General features: G+C 41.8%; 1 protein-coding gene across 1 annotated transcript in view; it reads right to left on the bottom strand.

Annotated features, from left to right (window-relative positions):
• Positions 1 to 293: 293 nt before the first annotated feature.
• The window catches only part of DHX29 (DExH-box helicase 29), a 46,624-nt gene continuing 28,344 nt past the window's right edge, over positions 294 to 18,573 (bottom strand). The window contains exons 19-27 of the mRNA XM_062211915.1: positions 15,780 to 15,908; positions 15,621 to 15,696; positions 14,693 to 14,917; positions 10,823 to 10,959; positions 10,292 to 10,385; positions 5,026 to 5,325; positions 4,031 to 4,162; positions 3,155 to 3,251; positions 294 to 579 (exon numbers count right to left, since the gene is read on the bottom strand). Coding sequence (XP_062067899.1) covers positions 527 to 579; positions 3,155 to 3,251; positions 4,031 to 4,162; positions 5,026 to 5,325; positions 10,292 to 10,385; positions 10,823 to 10,959; positions 14,693 to 14,917; positions 15,621 to 15,696; positions 15,780 to 15,908 — 1,243 coding nt within the window. The 3' untranslated portion in view covers positions 294 to 526. The remainder of the gene's footprint in view (positions 580 to 3,154; positions 3,252 to 4,030; positions 4,163 to 5,025; positions 5,326 to 10,291; positions 10,386 to 10,822; positions 10,960 to 14,692; positions 14,918 to 15,620; positions 15,697 to 15,779; positions 15,909 to 18,573) is intronic.

Consider the following 18,573-nt stretch of genomic DNA (forward strand, 5'->3'; position numbering starts at 1 on the left):
CCCACCTGTTACTGAAATAGGGGACATCTAACAATAGTGCACTTACTTAGACTCTGATTTTGCGTATCAAATATTAACTAATTGACTCAAGAAGTAGTTCCTTATCATGGAAACTTAATTATAATTGGTTTCAGAGCTCATTTTTCCTTCTTGGTTAAGATGGTTTCTAACTCCAGACATCAAAGGCTGACAGACAAGTGGCTACACAGGGACTCACAACACTAACAGATACTGCAGACACAGGCCTTGTCTTTACCCGTAAGGTACATAATAGTGTGCAAAACATGGATGGTACCAAAGTATTTATTGTAAATGTAGTGGCAAATACATTGAGAATAATCAGCATTAAAAAGGAACTAGAAAATTACATGTTTAAAGTATGTGCTTTTCTCCTGCCACTATGAAGTTAATGGCAAGTACCAACATTTTAAGTAATGAAATACTTAATGGGATGGTCCATTTTCACATAATTTCTTGAGCAAATCTTCATCTTAATTTTTAAAGCAGTTCACCATGAATTTCAGTTTCAGTTATTCTCTGTTTTTATCAATTCCGTAATGATCTGTAGAATCTTGTCATCTGAGTAAAAGAAAAACAACCCATGAGTAAATTCAACACCAGCTAATTTTCCATTGTATGCACATATGACCAAGAGGTGTATTTCATTAAAAGATCTTATTTATTTTTTTTTTTACAGGCAGAGTGGACAGTGAGAGAGAGAGAGACAGAGAGAAAGGTCTTCCTTTTCCGTTGGTTCACCCCCCAGTGGCTGCAGCCAGCACACCACGCTGATCCAAAGGCAGGAGCCAGGTGTTTCTCCTGGTCTCCTATGTGGGTAGAGGGCCCAAGGACTTGGGCCATCCTCCACTGCACTCCCGGACCACAGCAGAGAGCTGTACTGGAAGAGGGGCAACCGGGACAGAATCCGGAGCCCCGACTGGGACTAGAACCCGGTGTACTGGCGCCGCAGGTGGAGGATTAGCCTATTGAGCTGCGGCGCCGGCCAAGATATTAATTTAGAGTACAAAATTAATAGCAATATTAACTCTAAAAGCTAGAGAGGCCTATGAAATATTTGTTGCTCTACAAATATTATTTTAATTATTGCTACAGTTATACTGCACATACTTTCCTGGAAAGTTACTATTTTGAAAAGAGCTGTTATTTGAGTCTGTATAGGCTAAGACCCAAAGAGAGAAAGTGATGTAAACCCTAACTTCCTTATCAGGAATATTTCTTTAAAACATTCCTGTAAAACAACGAATTTTTCAACTTCTTCACTAGGCTGAACATATGCTCCACTAACTCTTCCCTGCTCTTCAGAGTGTAGCAGGATTTCCATAGTCATGGGCAAGGAAGAAGCAACTGTCACCAGTATCTCCATGTTCAAATGCAAAGGAAACAAAAGGCTCTAACAGAGAAGCCTCTGGGAGAGGCGTCAATGGGGAAGTGACAGATCTCGTCACACAACAAAGCATTCAAATTCCAACTGATCGACAAACAGAGCAACAGAGACTGCATTATTTGTCAAGGAGGTTTTGTGAACAGCTGCTTCTACTTCCATCTAAACAGCTGCTCTGAAATTGTGACTTCCTAACTACCTCATAACCATCCTCTAGAAAGATGTAATCACCAGGGCTGCAAGACTGAAATTCTACATGTATATTAGACTCTTCAGTGTCAGAATGCCAAATGGTTGCAATAGGAATTTTGATAACTGGACCTGTGGCCTGACACTCGGGTTCTTGGGGGGCACACTGTCATTGAAAGAACAGAAAGTTGGGGAGGTGAGGGGATAGGTTACTTTCACAGTTGGATCAATGTCAGGTCTAGAAAGAAACTTTTTTTCTTTTAAAGATTTATTTGACAGAGTTAGAGAGATGCAGAGAGAGAGAGAGTGAGCGAGCGAGAGCGAGAAAGGTAGGTCTTCCATCCACTGGTTCACTCCCCAGATGGCTGCAATGGGCAGAGCTGCGCCAATCCAAAGCCAGGAGCCAGGAGCCAGGAGCTTCTTCCGGGCCTCCCATGCAGGTTCAGGGGCCCAAGGACCTGGGCCATCCTCTACTGCTTTCCCAGGCCAGAGCAGAGAGCTGGATTGGAAGAGGAGCAGCCGGGACTTGAACTGGCCACCCATATGGGTGTTGACACTGCAGATGCAGACTTTACCCACTATGCCACAGCACCAGCCCCAGAAACTTGGTTTTTAATTTGAGTAAGAGTAGAGAATAAAAGAAAGCAAAAGAGCAAATTCAAATACTTCTTTTTCAAAAGTCTGACAGTCTATCATAACTTTTTTTTAATAAGAAGTCCAAAAAAGGGCTGGCACTGTGGAATAGAGGGTAAAGCCTCCACCTACAGTGCCAACATCCCATATGGGTGCCAATTCGAGTCCCGGCTGCTCCACTTCTGAACCAGCTCCCTGCTAATGGCCTGGGAAAACAGCGGAGGATGGCCCAAGTGCTTGGGCCCCTGTACCCACATTGGGAGACCCAGAAGAAGCTCCTGGCTCCTGGCTTCGGATCTGCCTAATGCTGGCCGTTGCGGCCATTTGGGAGTGAACTGGCGGGTGGAAGATCTTTCTCTCTCTCCTCTCTTTCTCTCTGTAACTCTTCTTTTCAAATAAATAAATAAATAAATCTTTAAAACAAAAAACTCCAAAAAAGAGGGGACTACTATGTACTTTATGCTCCCTCCCAAGACAAAACTATATGTTACATCTCAGAGTAAGTTCTGGCTCCTCTTTTGGCAAAGAGAAACATTTGTAAAGCACAAAGCTCTTTGAGAAAAGAGCCTACATCTCTTACTATATCTCTAAGTTATCCAGCAACACAGGAAAACCAGAAGCTTAGTGCTTTTGCATTCACATTTGGACACAAATAAGCAGAGTATAAGGCTTCAGGATAGGAACACTAGATTGGGAGCTCCCAATTTGCCTGACTGTGAGAATTACTGGGGAGAGTGAGGCTGCAATGTGGTATATTGCACTCAAATGACAAGAAAAAAGGCATGATTTCTACAGTCAATCTTTCAGACATTCTCTTAAAAGGTTTTTCCATGCATTAACACATGCTATGTGTATCCACATAGCTTTATACACATAAGTACTTATATACACATGAACTATCTTCTACCTACATTATAATCAAACACTTACTTTCAAGGGACATCTTTGGATTTTCAAGCTTTTTTCTTAAAACAGAATCAATGAGAGCTCTTAGCTGCTTGAAAATGACAGCTATCTTCACTGGAGCCTATTGGGAGATGACAGATTGGACAGGATTAACCCAGGGGAGTGTGTTTAAATAAATCAAGGTAAGCTTATATATACCTTACAATCTGCCTTCGCACATATTGATTTTAATATAAAACACAGTGAGGAAAATGCAAGCAAATTATTACTGATGGCTAATTAATGCAAAGTCCTTATTTTCCTTATTTAGCTTGTTATCTCCCCCTGCCACATAACGATTATTCTAATAATTATTTTGTCTCTTAACATTAATCTTGTCATTTAGGACTGTAGTTTTGAGGTATAGTTTACAAACCATAAAAATTTGTTGTTCTAATTTAAATAATTTTTAGTGAATTTATGGAACTATCACCACAGTCCAGTTATAGAACATTTCTTCCACAAAAACTTTACACAAATTGCATGTATTTTTGACACTGCCTTTAAAAATCATCTCTCTAGTCATAGACAAATAGTTACCACGGTAAAAAATAACAGGATGTATTAGATTTGCTTAACTTAAGCCAGTAAATGTTGATAGGGCTCCACAGAAATAGATTTTTTGCCAGAAGTAAGCACAATATAATAGTTACTGATAATTATAATAGTGATATAATTTGACCTTCAAATTTAACAGGTTTAAATAAAATCAGTTAGGCAAGGTAAAATAAGGAAATCTTCAACATAGTCTCAGAGGAGGAAATTATGCAAAGTCCAAAAACATTTTTTAAAAAATCTACCTCAATGATTTTGGAGGCTGAAAATTTTTATGTAATCCATAAACTCAGTTGTACTGTGTACCTGAAAATAGATCCAGCCATCAATAGAAAGAAGACGTTCCCGGTGCTGAACTTCTATATCACCACCAAAAAGTAAAACTGGAAAAGGAGTTATTAGGGTTGTTTCCCTCAGATACACTCTGGCATACCTTATCTACACAGGAAAAGAAGGGGGAGAAAAACAACTTCACGGTCTAAAAACAATGCATAAGAAGTTTTACCCTTAATGATATTAAATAATAACGTTAAAGTCATCTTTAAGTTTCAGAGTTTCTGTTCTGTAGGCCAGTGTTTAGCTACGGCCATCAGTCAGTAATGTCTCATGTTTTCAGTCTTAGGATTGTTGGGAGTTTTTCAAGCTAGTGCTTGAAATTATGGATCCTTGTTACTTTAAAGGTCAAGAATTGCAATAGGCACTCTTTTAGAAAAGGGAGAAGAAATATGTTTCAATTTGATATGTTTTCTTATATTGCTTTTAAAATGAGTCCCTATGAGATAACAAAATTGAAAATATAGACAAGGGGCCATCTTAACATTCAGCATACAATTAAAAACTAAGAAAGTTTAACTGAGTGGCAATCCAGTTACACTCCAAAAGGTTGACTGAACTGGGATCTGTAAATATTTGCTGTTAATTATCTTAAGTGATATCACCCACAGTTCTACTACCCCATTCAACAATCTCCTTATTTGGAAATGAAGCATACAAATAACACATCATTTTTCTCTTCTAGTGAAATACACATTATTAACCCCATCTATTTACTATAATTGTCTATTTCAAGTAGAAAATATGATGTTCATGGTTAGAAATCTTACTATTTTTCTTTGCTTAAGTGTAGGAGAAATAAACATTTTGTTTGCTTAAGAAACTATGTGCATCTTGATTTCACACATGAACAAACATGAAGAGCTCAGTTTGCAAGCTAAATAAACTCTTCCTGGGGCATCCTAACTTGTTACTAATAACTGTTGAATAATCTCTGAATACTGGAATTTAAGAAATGAGCACCTTACCTTCTCCTGGTATAAGAGCCACCCATAAGTTTGCAGATCTCGATTGACTGAAGATGGATGTACTTGTGCTTTGCCTTGGGCTGTCTCCACAATGCAAGCCAACTTTTCTGTAACGTCGACTGACTTTGTGTAGATTATCTTTCCTACGTTGTCATAAAGTCCAGCAGCCAATACCGCTTTCAGAAGGGCAATTTCTTGGAAAGAGAGAGTCTGTGAGGCTCTGTTTCCTTCCCAGTTGTTAGAAGTGGTAGATGAAAATCCTGCTGCCTTGACCAACTTCATTAACTCCTGCTTTACATCCTTGATTGGTTTGTGCGAAAAACAGACAACCAAACTTGATTAAAATAGAGAAATTTCCAAATAACCTTTTACTTTATATGACTTTTTCCTATAAATATGACAGGATGTGAAATTTAGTACACTGTAGCCCCAAAATAAGTTAGGGAGGAAAGCAGGTACTGGAGTGTCACGATGAGAGTCAGCTACATTCTGTAACTGAAGACTTCAGATGTCATAAAGCACAAGAGTGTCCAAACGGGTGAGAGCAACAGCCACATCTGCATACATTTTTATTCACTCTATCTACCTCAATAGTAGCTCTCCCTTCTTGGGGGACATTTTAAATCAATGAGTAGAGAACAGCGTTAAGAAAGAATTACAGAAGATCCTGGATCCCAGACTGCAAGTTCCTTCTTCAGTTGTCTCGGGAAACCTCACCTTAATTTCCTCAAGAACCCTGACAAAGTTCATTAATGGCAGTTTCATTTTATTAAAATAGTCACCTAAAAGATTTTTCTACCTTCAGTCATGCCAGCCGGTGACACTACCTCAGGAAGGATGAGCTTTTTGCAAAATACACAGGATACAAGTAATTAAAGGTGACGTTTACATTTAGGATATTCTTTAGGTTTTCGGTTTGGGGTTGAAGCGACTTTGCTTCCAGGAAAGATCACACAGACAGCTGCTCTAACACCTCAGTGCTGAGATGTAAAATCTTGCAGTCAAAGGGAAGGTGAAGAAAAAGGCTGATAGAAAGAACAGGGTGGGAGGCCATGTGGAGAATGATGAGCTCCTGGAGAAGGCATGAAGGAGAAAGGGCTCAGCTGAAGAATGGCCCCTCTGGGCCACCTTACTGGGATTCAAAATGTGGGAATCCAAGCCAGTCAGTCCGGAGAGGGCTATTTTTCCAATGTAGTCCTTACCTGCTCCCCCCTCCCCCCCAAATGTATTTATTAATTTGAAAGGCAGAGTTATAAAGAGGCAGTGGCAGAGAAAGAGAGAGAGATGCCTTCCATCTGCTGGCTTACTCCCCAAATGGCCACAATGGCCAGAGCTGGGCTGATCCGAAGCCAGGGGCCAGGAGCTTATTCTGGGTCTCCCAATGTGGGTGCAGGGGCCCAAGCACTTGGGCCATCCTCCACTGCTTTCCCAGGTGCATTAGCAGGGAGCTGAAATCAGAAGTGGAGCAGCCGGGACTTGGAACTGGTGTCCATATGGGATGCCAGTTCTGCAGGTGGCGGCTTTATCCTTTTTTTTTCTTTTAAAGATTTTATTTATTTGAGAGGTAGAGTTACAGACAGTGAGAGGGAGAGACAGAAAGAAGTCTTCTATCGACTGGATGGCCGCAATAGCTGGAGCTGGGCCAATCCTAAGCCAGGAGCTTCTTCCAGGTCTCCCATATGGGTGCAGGGGCCCAACCACTTGGGTCATCTTGCACTGCTTTCCCAAGTCATAGTTGAGAGCTGGATCGGAAGAAGAGCAGCTGGGACTAGAACCAGTGCCCATATGGGATGCCAGCACTGCAGGTGAAGGATTAACCTACCGTGCCACAGCACCGGCCCCAGCTTTACCCTAGTGCCACAAGGCCAGCCACCTCTTAGCTGCTTTGAGAAGACTCCCTCTGTCATTCCAGCAGTTATTTTAACTCATAAAAAGCAGTGGACCGGCCGGCGCCATGGCTTAACAGGCTAATCCTCTGCCTTGCGGCGCCGGCACACCGGGTTCTAGTCCCGGTTGGGGCGCTGGATTCTATCCCGGTTGCCCCTCTTCCAGGCCAGCTCTCTACTATGGCCCGGGAGTGCAGAGGAGGATGGCCCAAGTCCTTGGGCCCTGCACCCGTGTGGGAGACCAGGAGAAGCACCTGGCTCCTGGCTTCGGATCAGCGCGATGCACCGGCCGCAGCAGCCATTGGAGGGTGAACCAATGGCAAAAGGAAGACCTTTCTGTCTCTCTCTCTCTCTCACTATCCACTCTGCCTGTCAAAAAAAAAAAAAAACAAAAAAACAAAAAAACAAAAAAACAAAAAAAAAAGTAATGGACCAAATTTCTTGGGAAGGAAAATATTTTCTAACCTTCTAAAATATAAATATAGAATAGGAGAGAGGGCCAGAGCTGTGGTATAGTAGGTTAAGTCTCCACCTGCAGCACCAGCATCCCACATAGGCACCTGTTCAAGTCCCGGCTGCTCTACTTCCTCCAGCTCTCTGCTGATGGCCCAAGTGCTTGGGCCCCTGCACCTGCATGGGAGACTCGGAAAAGTTCCTGGCTCCTGGCTTCGGATCAGCCCAGTTCCAGCCGTTGCAGCCATTTGGGGAGTGAACCAGTGGATGGAAGACCAATCTCTCTATCTCTCCCTCTCTCTCTGGGACTCTACCTTTCAAATAAATAAATCTTTAAAAAAAATAGAATAGGGGAATATGTGAGAGTTTATTTCCTGAACACTTTCATAGCATAACTGTACTAAGTGCCATTTTCCTTTAAATAACTATCATTAAAAACAAAGAGATAGTGCTTATGAGAAGGCCTGCTTTTTACAATCATTTGCACTTCTACTCTCTCTTCCCAGAAATATTTTTGGTCTTGAACACTACAACATGAATGATGGGCAAAGGTGTTGGTTTCCCTTCCTAAGAGCAGACTGTTAACTTGGTCACCATCAGCCATAGGGTATGATGGCCTGGATATCTTTTTTTTTTTTTTTTTAAGATTTATTTTTATTAATTTGAAAGGCAAAGTGAGCACGCAAGAGAGAAATGGATGGATGGATTGATTTTCCATCTGCAATGGCTGGGGCTGGGCCAGGCTAAAGCTGGGAGTGTGGAACTCTATCTGGGTCTCTCATGTGAGTGACAGGGGCCCAGGTACTTGGGCCATCTACCACTGTCTTCCCAGATGCATTAGGAGTTGTGTTGGAAGAAAACAGCAGGAATTTGAACTGGTGGTCCTATATGGGATGCCAGCATCATAGGCGGCAGCTTAAGCTGCTGCGTCATAACACCAGGCACTCCAACTTCGATATCTTTTCAAAAGGAAACCATCTCAAGGCCAGCACTTTGGGCGTAATGGGTAAAGCCACCGCCTGCAGTGCCAGCATCCCATATGGGCGCCATTTTGGGTCCCAGCTGCTCCACTTCCAATCCAGCTCTCTGCTATGGTCTGGGAAAGCAGTGGAGGATGGCCCAAGTCCTTGGGCCCCTGTACCCACATGGGAGACCCAGAAGAAGCTCCTGGCTCCTGGCTTTAGATCAGCACAGCTCCAGCTGTTGCAGCCAACTGGGGAGTGAACCAGTGGAAGGAAGACCTTTCTCTCTGTAACTCTACCTCTCAAATAAATAAATAAAATCTTAAAAAAAAGAACTGAAACATATCTAATATATTTAAATCCATTAGCTCATAATGATTTCTATCAAAAATAACATTCATTGATTACCTTTCAATTCATTATGAAAACTGCTAAATAAAAGGAAAGTTAAGCATTTATTCTAATTCTTTTGTACATACTATACATTAGGGTATTCAAATATTGATAAAGGAGGTTTTTCTTTATGAAAAAGTTCTAGCTAACAAGTAAAAATACAGCATTACCATTTTGCAACTTCAAAGAATAATAGGTTTGAGTGTTATCAATGGCTTTTAATCATTACATGAAAAGCTAATTGAGGATTTTGTAATGGGTGGATCTGGCTGACCTCATTGAGAAATCTCATTGCAAAAAGGGACACAACTGGAAAAAAAAAAAAAGAATCTGAATTGGTTAAAACCCTGTTGATATTAATAACAGCTTACAGGAACTACAAGGCACAGAATATATTAAACAATATATTGAGGATATAATCAGCCCTATCCAGAAAGCCATAAATTCTTTTTTTTGACAGGCAGAATGGACAGTGAGAGAGAGAGACAGAGAGAAAGGTCTTCCTTTGCTGTTGGTTCACTCTCCAATGGCCGCTGCAGCCGGCGCACCGCGCTGATCCGAAGCCAGGAGCCAGGTGCTTATCTTGGTCACCCATGCGGGTGCAGGGCCCAAGGCCTCCACTGCCTTCCCGGGCCATAGCAGAGAGCTGGCCTGGAAGAGGGGCAACCGGGACAGAATCCGGCGCCCCAACTGGGATTAGAACCCGGTGTGCCGGCGCCGCAGGCGGAGGATTAGCCTATTGAGCCACGGCGCTGGCTGCCATAAATTCTACAGGACAAAATTTACTAGGTTTCTTCAAAACATAAATGGCAAATAAAAAAATGAGAGAGTAACTATAGATTAACAGACTATAGGGTTATTTCAACCAAATTTTATCTGTGGATCCTGTTTGGATCACGATTTGAGCCAACTATAAAAATAATTTATGAGATAAATGAGGATATTTATACACTGAATATCCAGTGATATTAAAGACATTTTTTTGACATCTGATGACATTAAAGAAAAGTTTTTGAAAGAGTCCTATTCTGTGGGGAAGCACAATGGTCTGATGCCTTGGATTTGTTTTAAAATAATTCTGAGGGCAGATGGTAGAATGGAAGTATAAATAAAGTAAGACTGACCACATATTGATAATTATCGAAGTGGGAAATGGGTATAGGAGAACTTACTATAGTTCTATCCACTTTTATGTATGGTTGATATTTTCCACAATTAAGGAAAAAAATTACTCATTTTCAGAATTGAGAAGAGCTGTGGATCATCCCCCTTCATTATTTTTAAAAATGTTGGACTAAGACTCAAAGAAGTTAACTATGCTAATTCCCAAGTTGTTATTTTTTATGAAATTATATTTGCCTCTTCTTTATCATTTCCTGAATATTTTATGATCATTAAATGCAATCTGGAATCACTTATAATACATATGGGTTACCTGTTTAACAATAATAAAAAATTATAAATTTACGTTTATTAAACCTTTTCTGTAAGACACTAGCTTAGACATTCTTTTTTCCAAAATACACCTGTTCCAGTTACTCATCTGACTGTCACAGAGGTGTATAACGTTACCTCTAGCGTTAACAGTGATGTTCTATTCAGAAAGTTCCTCCGGCAGTATGCAAGTTCCGAACGATAGCCTCCTTCCTGCTGTGCTTTCTTCCATCTAGATAAATAAGACACTGATAAGCCAGAGTGCCTCATGCTTTCCTTCCAAACTCTTCAGGGACAGTAATCAAAGTAAGGCTTTACTTCACTGACAATCATTTTAAAAGAGGGGGTGCCTTGCTGTAGCAGCTACCAAATTACATAAAAGAATTTCAACTGCAATACAGATAATTTTTGTTTATGTATAATAGCAAAGTGTCACTTTAAAGATGAGACAATATCCATATAATAATACCAAATATAATGTTTTTAAATTTTAGAAAGGATTATAATCTGTATAGGACATGAATCCCTAACATAATTATATCTTGACAAATGAAAAAAAAAGTTCAAATCTTAGATCTGTAACTTACTTAAAGTCAAAGACAAATTTTTTTCAAAAGTTAACAAGCTCAGGTCACTGGCTTGTTGCTAACACCCAGCTGATTTCTTTACCCTAGATACGCGTTGTAGATCGTCAGGTGATCTGAGTCCGCTATAGCCAAAGCAGACTTTGCAAGATCTGCTTCCTCTTTCCGACCAATTGGTGTGGTGAAAGGAGACTTCTCTGTCATAACTGCAGCCAGGGTTGCCTATCCATAAATAAGCAAACAGGTTGTCATGAATGTGACATTAACTGAAAGCTTCTTTGTAGAAGAAAGCAAGTCATAAAACACACTGTAAGCTGTTTCTTATTTTAATACATTATGTTTTACCACAGCTAATGCTTCTTTTCATTTTACATAAGCTTTAGTTTATGGAATTTTTAAAATACATCATTTTTAAAAAAGATTTATTTATTTGACAGGCAGAGTTACAGAGATAGAGAGGGACAGACAGAGGTATCTTCTATCTACTGGTTTATTCTTCAAATGGCCGCAATAGCCAGGGCTGGGTCAGGCCAAAACCAGGAGCCTAGAACTCCATCTGGGTCTCCCACATGGGTGCAGGGGCCCAAGCACTTGGGCCTTCTTCTGTTTTCCTAGGCACATCAGTGGAGGGCTGAATCAGAAGTGGAGCAGCGGTGCTGGCATGCTACAGTGGGTTAAGCTGCTTGCCTGTGATACCTGCATAACATATGTGTACTGCTTCAAGCCTTGGCTGCTCCACTTCAATCCAGTAACCTGCTGATATGCCTGGGAAAGCAGTTGAAGACAGTACAAGTCCTTGGGCCCCTGTACCCACACAGGAGACCCAGATGAAGCTCCTGGTTCCTGGCTTTGGCCTGACCCAGCCCCAGCTGTTGCAACCATTTGGAGAATGAACCAGTAGATGGAAGCTCTCTATCTCTCCCTCTTTTTCTCTAACTCTGCCTTTCAAATGGGTAAAATAAATCTTAAGGGGGGGGGGGGCAGCGGCGTAGCATAGTGGGCTATGCCTCTGCCTACAGTGCATCCCATATGGGCTGTGGTTCTAGTCTTGGCTGCTCCAATTCTTTTTTTTTGACAGGCAGAATTAGACAGTGAGAGAGAGAGACAGAGAGAAAGGTCTTCCTTCTGTTGGTTCACCCCCCAAATGGCCGCTATGGTTGCGCCGATCCAAAGCCAGGAGCCAGGTGCTTCCTCCTGGTCTCCCATGTGGGTGCAAGGCCCAAGCACTTGGGCCATCCTCCACTGCCTTCCTGGGCCACAGCAGAGAGCTGGACTGGAAGAGGAGCAACCGGGACAGAATCCGGTGCCCCAACTGGGACTTGAACCTGGGGTGCCAGTGCCACAGCAGAGGATTAGCCTAGTGAGCTGCGGCGCCGGGCTTTTTTTTTTTTTTAAAGATTTATTTATCTGGGCTGGCGCTGTGGAATAGTGGGTAAAGCCGTCAACTGCAGTGATAGCTTCCCATATGGGTGCCAGTTCGAGTCCTGGCTGCTTATCTTTCCATCCAGCTCTCTGCTGTGGCTTGGGATAACAATAGAAGATGGCCCAAGTCCTTGGGCCCCTGCACTCGTGGGAGACCCGGAAGAAGCTCCTGGCTTCTTATTTATTTATTTGAAGGTCAGAGATACACAGAGAGAAGAGAGGCAGAGAGAGAGGTGTCCTCCATCTGCTGGTTCACTCCCCAACTGTCCACAACAGCTAGAGCTGCGCCGATCCAAAGCCAGGAGCCAGGAGCTTCCTCCAGGTTTCCTGTGCAGGCACGGCTGCTCCACTTCTGATCCAGCTCTCTGCTATGGCCTAGGAAAGCAGAAGAGGGCCCGTGTGTTTGTGCCCCTACACCTGTGTGGAAGACTTGGAAGAAGCTCCTGGCTTCAGATTGCCACAGCTCAAGCTGTTGCGGCCATTTGGGAAGTGAACCAGTGGATGGAAGGCCTTTTTCTCTGTCTCTCTCTCTCTCTCTCTCTCTCTCTCTGTAACTCTACCTCTCAAATAAATAAAATCTTTAAAAAAAAAAAAAAATGTGGTGCAGCTGGGAGTTAAAGTGGTGTTCATGCAGGCAGTAGCTTAACCCACTGTGTCATAATGCTGTCCACCCCTCATGAATCACTTTATTTTTGTACCATCTCTGTGAGGTATAAAAGAAAAATACTGAAGATCTGTGTGATTTACAGAATGTCATACAGTTTAGAGGTAATACTGGAATCACAGCTCAGCTACTTTCTTCCTGCACTGCTAAATTTCCATTGTCTGCAATGCTCTTTTTTTTTTTTTTTTTTTTTTTTTGACAGGCAGAGTGCACAGTGAGAGAGAGAGACAGAGAGAAAGGTCTTCCTTTTTGCCGTTGGTTCACTCTCCAATGGCCGCTGCGGCCGGCGCATCGCGCTGATCCGAAGCCAGGTGCCAGGTGCTTCTCCTGGTCTCCCACACGGGTGCAGGGCCCAAGGACTTGGGCCATCCTCCACTGCCTTCCCGGGCCATAGCAGAGAGCTGGCCTGGAAGAGGGGCAACAGGGATAGAATCTGGCACCCCAACCGGGACTAGAACCCGGTGTGCCGGCGCCGCAAGGCAGAGGATTAGCCTGTTAAGCCACAGCGCTGGCCTGTAATGCTCTTTAGAAAAGTTTGGACTACCTAACAACCTATTTGTTGTTCCTGCAGCTTTTCAGGTAAACTATCAAGGCAGAGGTAACTTTTTGACCTTGGCACGGTTCTGGTGAATACTTATTGCTAATACCAAAGAAAAAGAGACTAGAATAATATGTCATAGTCTCTACATTCTGGTTTTAAACCGTCTTGATTTGTGCCTGGAAAAGGCCTCAGCTTGATAAAGCTGGAAAGTTGGAATGGCATAGAAGGCCTGTTTGTACAGGGTTTCAGACAGATACACTGGATCTGTTTACTCTGGGATAATCTGAGAAAACAGAACTCTGATAATTACTGGTTTAGAGGGAGAAGCTAAACAACGGAAAGGCTGAATGCTTTTGATTATACTTTTCAAAATCTGTGGTGTTCAAAGTTTCTTAAGAATCATCTACTATATATTTAATTAAATAAATGTTTCGAGTGAGTTTATAGCGAGCCACACTCAGAATAATGCTTATATGCACTTAAATAAATGAACAGATTTAAAAAAAACTTTTTTTAAGTTGACTTTTTAAAAAAAAATTAGTTATTTGAAAGAGGGACAGAGTGAGAAAGAGATCTTTCATCTACTAGTTTACTCCTTAAATGCCTTTAACAGCCCCAACTGGGCTAGGCTGAACCCAGGAGCCAGGAACTCCATCCATGTCTCCCATGTAGGTGGCAGAGACTGAAGTACTTGGGCCATCATCTGCTGCTTTCTCGAGTGCATTAGGAGGAAGCTGGATCAGGAGCAGAACAGCTAGAACTAAAACCAGCACTCTGACATAGGATATGGGTGTCCAAATGTCCCAGTATAACCTACTGTACCACAATGCCTGCCCCAAAAGTTAAATACTATATTAAAAAATTCTTACCAAGCATTCAGGCCCCTGGATTTTAATGTCAGTACAGACATTTTATTCAGCTAAAAAGACAATTTAGATTAAAAGTTAAAAACTGTGGGGTAGCAGGTAAAGCTGCTTCCTGTGATGCTGGATTCCCATACGGGTGGGGTGCTGGTTCATGTCCTAGCTGCTCCACTTTTGATCCAGCTATCTGCTAATGGCCAGGGAAAAGCATTAGAAGATAGCCCTAATGTTTAGGCCCTTGCCACTCATGTGGAAGACCTTGAAGATTTGGCCTGGGCCAGCCCGGACTGTTGCACCCATTTGAGGAGTGAACCAGTAGGTGGAAGATCTTTGTCTCTCCCTTTCTCTCTGTAACTCTTTCAAAGAATCAAATCTTGCAAAAAAGTTTAAAACTATTTCCAAACTCACTAATTTCTCAGCTGAATAATACATAAAGTGAAGTAGCAGCAGCATTATTTGACTTACCACTGGGTCAAGGCAGCCAAATATGGCACCAAAAATAAGCATCTTGCCAATCTTGACATTCACAGGTAAAGCTGCAAGGTGTTGGCCCAATGGAGTTAGTTTAGGCTCATTTAGTTCACAAGCTCCAATTTTTCGGAGTAAATTCATCGCATTGCTGATTACTTGCAGTTGAGGAGGATCTAAGGCTTTGGAGAGGAAATCTTCAGGAGAACCAAGATTACATTTCTGCAGATTGAAAAACAGTGATACAACTGGCATGTAATTGGAAAGAATTAACACTATCCAAAAGATGGAAAGTTTGAGTTCAGTAAAAATTTGAGCAAAGAGTAAAATGTATGAGGCTCTCCTATTATTTTTCTTGTAACTGGGGGAGTGTGCTCTGTGTGCATATGTATGTTTGGGTATGAGGATATGCTCTTTCAGTGCATATTTTTATTTCCTTCTTGATTTTTAAAAAGTCAAAAATCTAAAACTAAAAGATATTACAGATCTTTCATTCTAGAAATTCCTTGGTGTAGGTTAAGGTTTCTCAATGTCAGTACTAGTAATATTTTGGGCTGAATAATTCTTATCTTATGGAAGAGCTGTCCAGTACACTGTCAAATGTTTCAAAGCACCCCTCATCTCTATCCACTAAATACCAGCAGTATTTATCATCTACCCAGCTTAATAACTGTCTCCAGACAATGTTAAGATATACCCCAGAAGGCAAGACTGCCCCCAGGGGAGAACTACCTGCCTAGTTTATGAAGACATATTTTAGTATGTAAGCAGGAATCTATAGCAAAATCAAAGCAGAATGGATTTACTTATAGATGGAGCAAAGCATACATTAAAGTAAAATATGTGAAAAGTTAAAGCAACATAAGTTTATTCATTTTTTTTTCCTAGAAAGGAGAAAACTTCATTCCCATTCCCTTGGGATTACCATAATATGCAGACATAATTCCTCCAGGGGTACGCGCAATATTTCAGGAACAGAATAGTCCATAAAGCCTTCAAATCTAAAAAATAAAATAATAATATGCGTTTTCAGGAATGCTGACAGTATGGATAACATGCTTTAAATGTCCAGCCCATGCCATACCTTTCTCTTGTGTACATTCGGAAACAGAAGCCATCTCGGACCCTCCCAGCTCTCCCCTGGCGCTGCAGGGCACTAGCTTTGCTGACAAAGGTTTCCACCAAAGAACTCATCTGACTGCTTTCATGGTACCTAAAGAAGTGTTTAGGAGAGAACAGATAGATAGTTGACTTTTCAAATTCAGAAAAAGAAACATTTAACCCTTAAAATTGAGGGGCTGGTCTTGTGGCATAGTGGGTAAAGCCACTGCCTGTGATGCAGGCATAACATATAGGTCTGAGTTTGTGCCCTGGTACTGCACTTTCAATCCAGCTCCCTGCTAATAGCCTGGGAAAATCAGCAGAAAATGGCCCAAGTGGTTGGGCTCCTGCCACCGACATGGGAGACTCAGATGAAGCTCCAGACTCCTGGCTTAGGCCTGGTTCAGCCCTGGCCATTGCAGCCACCTGGGGAGTGAATCAGAGGATGGAAGACCTCTCTCGGTCTCTCCCTCTCTCTCTCTAACTCTGACTTTCAAATAAATAAATATATCTTTAAAAAAAATTAAGTTGAACATAGGCCAAAAAAGTTAATTATTGTGGATCAACAGTTCTCAAATTGTATTTCCTATTTAAATAACTTAGCAAACATTACATACTAAATCTCATACTACCAAATTAAAAGCTCTAGCACAAATAAAAACAAAACACGGTTTAACTTACTCTTCCTCAAACTAATCTGACCATGGAATCTTTTTTATCTTAATGGAGTACCTAATAATTACACAATTCTTCAAAATAGTTTAAGAAATAACTCTGTGAACATTACAATTCAATTGACCTTTCAGAAGATAAAATTAAATCCTCAAAATGTTCCCTCTACAGGTACAATGCAATCAAGAATTTCTTCATTATCAGATAGGAAAAATCTTTTTCAAATACTACTAGAGTTTCCTACTGGGAACAGTATATACAGGTAATGATAATAAAGGTAGTGTCACCTGTTTACATAATATAGACATTAAAATATTTGTGAACAATCTTTTATTAAAGATTCACCTAAGGTTGTCAATACTTATTATAATCCAGTTACTATACAGGGCATTTTTAAATAGCAAATTTTCATTTTCTTCATTTACTATAAGGAAACTGATGATTAGAGAGGTTATGTTACTTGCTCAAGATTATAGATCAGAGATTTTGGCCGGCGCCGCGGCTCACTAGGCTAGTCCTCCGCCTTGCGGCGCCGGCACACCGGGTTCTAGTCCCGGTCGGGGCACTGATCCTGTCCCGGTTGCCCCTCTTCCAGGCCAGCTCTCTGTTGTGGCCAGGAAGTGCAGTGGAGGATGGCCCAAGTGCTTGGGCCCTGCACCCCATGGGAGACCAGGAGAAGCACCTGGCTCCTGCCATCGGATCAGCGCGGTGCGCCGGCCGCAGCGCGCCTACCACGGCGACCATTGGAGGGTGAACCAATGGCAAAAGGAAGACTTTCTCTCTGTCTCTCTCTCACTGTCCACTCTGCCTGTCAAAAAATAAAAAAAATAATAAATAAATAAAATAAAAATTAAAAAAAAAGATTATAGATCAGAGATTTTTTTTAATTTCTTTTTTTTATTTTTTTATTTATTTTTATTTTTTATTTTTTTTTAACTTTTATTTAATGAATATAAATTTCCAGTGTACAGCTTATGGATTACAATGGCTTCCCCTTCCCATAACTTCCCTCCCACCCACAACCCTCCCCTCTCCCGCTCCCTCTCCCATTCACATCAAGATTCATTTTCAATTCTCTTTATGTACAGAAGATCAATTTAGTATAAAGATTTCAACAGTTTGCACCCACATAGAAACACAAAGTGAAACATACTGTTTGAGTACTAGTTATAGCATTAAATCACAATGTACAGCACATTAAGGACAGAGATCCTACATGAGGAGCAAGTGCACAGTGGCTCCTGTTGTTGACCCAACAAATTGACACTCTAGTTTATGGTGCCAGTAACCACCCTAGGCTGTCGTCATGAGTTGCCAAGGCTATGGAAGCCTTCCAAGTTTGCCGACTCTGATCATATTTAGACAAGGTCATAAAAGACAGAGTGAGGATAGTAACCAATGATCCTAAGAGTGGCATTTACCAGGTTTGAACAATTATACAGCATTAAGTGGGGAAGAGGACCATCAGTACACACAGGTTGGGAGTAGAGCCATTGGTGGTAGAGTAGAGGTTATGATTACAAAGGAATGAGGCCCAAGTGCACTAGACAGGGCCTAGAACAAAGGACAGAGTCATTATTAGAGGAGCTAAGAAAAGTGCTGTCTAAGCTACAATTAAGTTTTCTGACTGAGAGGCAAATAGAACCTGATAGAAGGGGCTTGATAATAATCTGGTGGGCTTTAGGCCTTGTAAGTTAAGAGGCCCAGACCTATCTATCTCTTCACATGGGGTATATCCTAAGGGAGGTGTGAACCTCCTAGGGGAAGGCACTCTGTTGACTTTCATTACTTGGCTGGCCTGGGAGGAGAGCTGGCCAGGTCAAGGCAGGGGACATCTCTAACAAGAAATTTACAGTTCTGCCTGCAATGTTGCTGACCCTACTTGACCATCCCCTCAGCTGCAGTGGTCACTTTGGAAGTTGGGCTGAGTGAAGGGCTTTTCAGCTTAGAGCCAATAAGATCTGTGGCTCTGACCTGGGCATCCTTCGACTCCAGGGCAGGTCCATTTCCAGTGATCCAACTCTTGGCAGAGCTGCCTGGGCTCTTCACAAGCTGCCTTCTGCTGAAGCCCAGGCTTACCACATTGAAAGCCACTGCAGTGGACT

Source organism: Lepus europaeus, chromosome 15 (genome assembly GCF_033115175.1).
Source record: "Lepus europaeus isolate LE1 chromosome 15, mLepTim1.pri, whole genome shotgun sequence".
In the NCBI taxonomy this organism is placed as follows: domain Eukaryota; kingdom Metazoa; phylum Chordata; class Mammalia; order Lagomorpha; family Leporidae; genus Lepus; species Lepus europaeus.